The following is a 5,695-nucleotide window of genomic DNA, read 5'->3' as shown; positions in this document are numbered from 1 at the left end:
GGGGTCTCCTAACGCAGCCCCGCTGGCGACTTGTACGAGCTGCGATGTGAGGGTGCACCGTGGCCTCACATTCAGCACGGTGTCCAGCTGATCGCAAGAGCCCGATGGCTGTAAAGCCTGACTCTTCGGCGTGAATGACCTACCAGAAGCACTCCCTATCCGCACATCAGAAAGTAGAAGCTTCCAGTAAAGAGAGATTTCTTTCTGCACTTAATTTGCATACAGAAATGAAGTGAAATTTCAGTTTTAGTAAGTGACAGAGATCTCCACCTAGTACTAAGGCTCCTTGTTGCTAAACTAGGTAAGGGTGTGTAAGCATCCTGCAAAATTAAGTTTACATGGTATTTTAAAACCACTTGCTGACTTCTGAGGACTTCGCATTCAAATGATCATGTGCCAACACACGCTGTAATAGAAGCAATCCTCTTTTTTAAATAATTCAGTTTGTGTGGGTAATAATTTTTTCATACAGTGTGAGAGATATTCTTTAAAGGACTGGATCTTTATTTGAGAGCGAAAATATTTAGTAACAGTAGCAGATTTTTCTAAAGTATGTGTCTTAGAAGAAGTGTCTCCATTTATAAGGCCAGTGCATTTAAAAGTTTGAAAGTCCTGATTCTTCTTCTTTGAAAAATATTTACGTTCTAAGAAGAAAAACTTTTATAAGCATTTCTTTTTGAGAACAGTTACTTATTTATAGAGTTAAATATAATTTACAAATTTTCTGTAGTTCATTGAACTAATAAATTGTAATAAATCAAACAGCAAAGTGTATTAGGTCGAATAAGCATTTCTTTTTGAGAACAGTTACTTATTTATAGAGTTAAATATAATTTACAAATTTTCTGTAGTTCATTGAACTAATAAATTGTAATAAATCAAACAGCAAAGTGTATTAGGTCGGGTTCTTTAAAGCATAGAACATCTTACCTGTATGAATAAACATGCAAAGGTAGCAAAGTGTATTAGGTCGGGTTCTTTAAAGCATAGAACATCTTACCTGTATGAATAAACCTTATGCAAAGGTTTATTCCGGTCCTCAGTAGTTTTCTTACTGTAAAACCTCTCCACACTTCAAGCAATTCTCATACCAAATTCTACCTGATTTTAGCCTAATAAGACTCTCTTCTTCTGCCAAGTTTTTCCCTGATCAGTGAGATTTTATACAACACAAATGGCTTACTTCTTTTTAAAAGCCCCAGTGATCACAAACTAAGGCTGTAGCACAGAAGCTTATTCTTGATTCAGATTGATAAAATCTCACCATTTGTGGAAAGAAGATCAGTCTATCAAAGGTCCAAATATTTTCCATAAAACTAGCCAGTAGCTCTACAAAATACCCAGCTCAAACAAAATTGAAAATGCGTTCAGAAAGAATCCATGTGCATCTAACTCACACCATGCTATTTTAATGGTTTGGTTTTTTTTTTTGTTCTGGCAACGTGCATCTGTCTTCAACCATCAGGTCCATTCCTCTGCTCTTACAGGGATCACGTGATATCCTGGCATAAACAGGCACAAGTCAGGAATGTCCCCAAGAATCACTTTGCTGCAGAAGCATTTCTCTGAGTGGCAGTTTTCCCTTGGGGGTCTCCCTGCTCCACGAAGCTGTCATGGCTCTGATGCCCCTTAAGCGCCTCTGATACCTCCCGAGATGGCTTAGCAACAAATGGGACGTCTGCTATGGATAGTACCCAGGTCTTACCCATCCTTCAGTCTGTCTGCCTCCTGGTCCAGCCACACAGGACCCAAGTAGTTCAAGCAAAGATTATGGAGGAGGCTTTTAGTTACTTCCTGACAGCAGCAGGAAATGATAAGTCATCATCCTGCCTGTTGTTTCTTAAAAAAGAAAAGCTGAACTAGCAGCTGTGGAAACACATGCCCCTTTTTATACAGACTCAGTCTTCTATGTAAATCTTTATTGTTACTCCATTTAATGGCTTACACAACCACAAATGTCAGCATTTCCCTATTCCTTACAGGAAACACGATCACATACGCTGAGCTGCGCGTGAATCCGAAAGCCAAAGGGAGCAGGAGATCAGAGACTTCCGCTTCTGGTAGTGTGCTATTTTGTTTGGTTGTTGGTTACTAATTATAGATTTAGTCTTTCCTATTACCCAACAGTAAAACCTGTTGTCAAGAGTCTTTACGTACAATGTCTCAATAAAGAACTGATTTATCATTTCGCATGTTTTTTCCACTGGGTTCTCAGATTACACACTTTCCTTGTAAAAATAATATTGAAAGACATTTTTAAAATAGTTTTTAAAAATGCCTTTGTGCGCCACATTGAAAATTTAGCAAAGGAAAGTAAAATTCCACACTTTTTTTTAGGAACCCTCCTGTAAGTGCCTCTGCAGGAACAGTCACAGGGACACATTTGGCTTTGGAAGTAGCGTAATACCCAGCTCTCCATGTGCAGCCAGTGCGTGGATGATCGCCACCCTCTCTGTACTGAAGGACATGTGCCAGACAAGGTCAGGCCCACAGAACGCTGTGAGCTGAAAGGGAACGTTACAAAATACATCTCAGGCAGCCGGAGAATGGGACAGTTGCTCATCTCACGCAGGCAAGGTCAGGAAACCAGCAGTTATGAAAGCGCAACTCTGTGGCTTGTGGGAATGGCACCCTGACCCCCAAATTCCTCGGGTCCTGCCTCTTCCTGAGTGTTTCACTCTCATGAGCTGATGAATGCCAAACAGCTGGAGAGATGCTTGGACAGATATATGTCACTGTGCTATGGTGTCGGTATGGGATTTTTTGCCTTTTCTATGCATTCAGGTAAGTTAGCTTTCAGCCATGACAGGCTCGTTAACACAGGAGAGTGTGACCAGAGAGGAGGAACATACCACAGACCATCCCTGATACTTTCCCTGAATTGCTCTGCAGGGTCTTGCAAGGTGTGGGTGGGTAGGTGGGAGGAGGCAATGCTTGAAAAAATTAACTCAAAGGAGAAAGAGAATTCTTAATGGAATGATCGATTGAAAATGACTTGCTCTATCTGACAAAACGATCTTTCGATTTCACTTTCATGTATGCAAAATGGATGCAAATTTTTAATAAGTAAAATGTCCCCGCGTACTTCAAAGAGCAGACTGATTTTAGGCAGACGATTTCTCTGTTGTTTTCACGTAAGAAACTGGCATACATAAAGGTAGTGTTAATTTTAATAGTACAAAGACCTTAAGCCGCTCTTCCTTCTGCCTCCCTCCAGGCTGCCGACACGGGCGCTCAGCCTGGTTCTATGTGGCGCTGGTCCTGGGAGTCCTTGTGCTTGTCCTGCTGGGTGTCATAGCCGTGCTAGCCAAGCAATGTGAGTAGATCCTACCATCCGCTTCATCTCTTTGTTGCAGACGTATTTAAACCTCACAAACAGTGATGCCAAAAGAAAAATTCCCTTAGTGTTGCATTAAAGGTGTCAAGTTATACACAAATACAGGAAAATAAATGTAGCGTTCCAAAGGGAACATTTGCTGCCTGTCATTTAATATATATAGCGCAGATGAAGGGGAGTTGCTGCAGTCTACCTTGTCATCAGTGATGCTGAAAGGCTGTAGAAGCAGATTTAAATCATTATAACAATCAAAACATTTGGCCTTCCTGACTTACAAGTTAAAAGTTGCATCTATGATGCTACTTTGAGACCATTTCACTTAATTACTTTGTAGGTTTGAACAAATAAAATAAAAATCAGACTTCAGATCATTTCTGAAGTACTAGTAATAGCATAATCCACAGCATGCTCCAGTTATACAAGAACTGTTCCAGAGAAGATATTAATTTCCTGAGAGAAAACAGTCTTGAAAAACTTCAAAAAAACATGTACCTCCCAACCCTCCCTAAAATCTCACCAAAATATTGTGTATTCTTTATATATCCAACTATCAAAAATTACAAACTTATTTTCTTTTCCTGTACTGTTCATATTATTCAGCAGCTACACCCTTTGCCAGACAGTTATACTCACCGAGTATGCTCATAACTGAGTGTGTATACCCGCCTCAATGCATACACACGCACACATATCCTCACGTTCACAGTGTAGCAGTGGATACAAAGACTACATTTCCGTGACCTGTTGTTAACCATAATCTCTTTTTTTTGTTGTTGTTCAAGTTTTGAAGGGCAGAGCAGGAAAATCGGAAAGTTCGTCCCAGTATGGTCTAAATAGCACTGGTGATCACATTTCTTCAGAGAAAACTGTCTCGGCAGTGCTCCTGAAATGGCTCATGGAGGAACTGTGTGAAGACGGACAGGGTGAGGGAAGTTAGTCCTTCCACAGCATAGAGGACGTGTTGTGTGCGCACTTCTGTTGTCTCTGTTCCCATTTCCATGACACCTGCAATTTATGGGAAATCACTGGTACTAGCCAGGGAGCATGGTGTTCCTGCATAGAAGTGATGCCAGGATCTAAACTAACATTTTAATGACAATAGTTTTGCTCCTCTTTCGGCATAAACAGTTTCCAGTACTTTCTTTGCATTTCTTTCTGCCAGGAGCTGCTGTCAGAAATGCCATATATCGTACATCCTCCCCTTGTCCTGGAGAACACTTTCCAGAAAATAATTGTTTACAAAGAGTGGGAGGGAATTTAGATTTCCTAGCCTTTTGCAAGGATCAGGCAGGGGAAGACCTTCCTGGTCTTTTTATTGTGGATCTCTTGTTTGTCGGCAAATATTAATGCTTTTCTAAGGATTGATTGTAATGATGTTACTTTGAAACATTAGAGGAAGCCAAGACAGAAAATGCAGGGGACGTTCCTCCCAGATGCTCTGAGTGAAATGGGAAGTAGACGTGGGAACAGCAGTGGTCCCCTTATTTAACAGAGTTCCTTCTCCAGCTCCATGGATGTAGTTTGAACGTCATTTAAGTAGCTGTGCTTTCCGGTCACATCATGTGTTAAATCCACACACTCCACATCACGTCACATCGCACGGTGTCTCCTCACAAGGGCTGCATGTGGGAGGAGGAAAAGTGTCTTTGCAGCCCTCTAGGTCCTCCCAGTGCTCTCCACCGGGCAGGTGCACAGGCAGGTAGAGAGCCCGATGATGTGCAGTGGGAGTGCAGAAGTGCATAGCACCACGGCAAGGGAGTGGGAAGCTGAGGAGGGGAGCGGCACTGGAGACTTCAAACCTCTCTCCACACCCAGCGAACACATGCTTGGGAGTGGGGACTGGCCGCTTTTGGACCAGCCAGCCAGGCACATGAACATAAAATGCTACAAGGCAACTGGAACAAGTCACGGTACGAGCTAATGGTTCCCTCTCTCCACCCACAGGAACAACATGCGAGCTGTGTCCTCCAGGGTGGCAACTACACAGGGGGAGATGTTACTACTTCTCTGAGGAGGCTGTAAGCTGGGATGAGAGCCGGAATAACTGTCTGGCCAGGAAATCCCAGCTTCTTGTCGTTGAAGATGAAATTGAGATGGTGAGTCTTGCAGCAGCCCTAAAATTGTCTGACAGGCATCTGCCTTAGCCAATCATTTCACCAAGTGAACATGGCCCAGATGTCAGGTGTACATGCAGGCAAGCAAGAGCCCCCACCAAGTGCAGAGCGTCTGACTCTACACACAGGAGCTTGTTTTGCAGAGGGTCAACAGAGTAGAGCTGAAGAGGAGAAGCACAAGAGATGCAAGTGTGGAAGCCAGAGCAGTTTTGAACTGGAGGAGGAAATGCTGGGGACTTCCCAC

At 42.6% G+C, this 5,695-nt stretch overlaps 1 protein-coding gene across 1 annotated transcript in view; it reads left to right on the top strand.

The window, feature by feature from the left end:
* The window catches only part of LOC109279732 (killer cell lectin-like receptor subfamily F member 1), a 14,577-nt gene that overhangs the window by 4,273 nt on the left and 4,609 nt on the right, over positions 1-5,695 (top strand). Inside the window, exons 2-5 of the mRNA XM_019474444.1 lie at positions 1,983-2,060; positions 3,218-3,316; positions 4,120-4,260; positions 5,282-5,433. Of these exons, the coding sequence (XP_019329989.1) occupies positions 1,983-2,060; positions 3,218-3,316; positions 4,120-4,260; positions 5,282-5,433 (470 nt within the window). The remainder of the gene's footprint in view (positions 1-1,982; positions 2,061-3,217; positions 3,317-4,119; positions 4,261-5,281; positions 5,434-5,695) is intronic.

The sequence above is a fragment of the Aptenodytes forsteri genome, unplaced genomic scaffold (genome assembly GCF_000699145.1).
Source record: "Aptenodytes forsteri isolate BGI_AS27 unplaced genomic scaffold, ASM69914v1 Scaffold73, whole genome shotgun sequence".
Lineage (NCBI taxonomy): Eukaryota > Metazoa > Chordata > Aves > Sphenisciformes > Spheniscidae > Aptenodytes > Aptenodytes forsteri.
The sequence above is the reverse complement of the archived record's forward strand: the minus strand, read 5'-3'. Positions and strand labels throughout refer to the sequence as shown.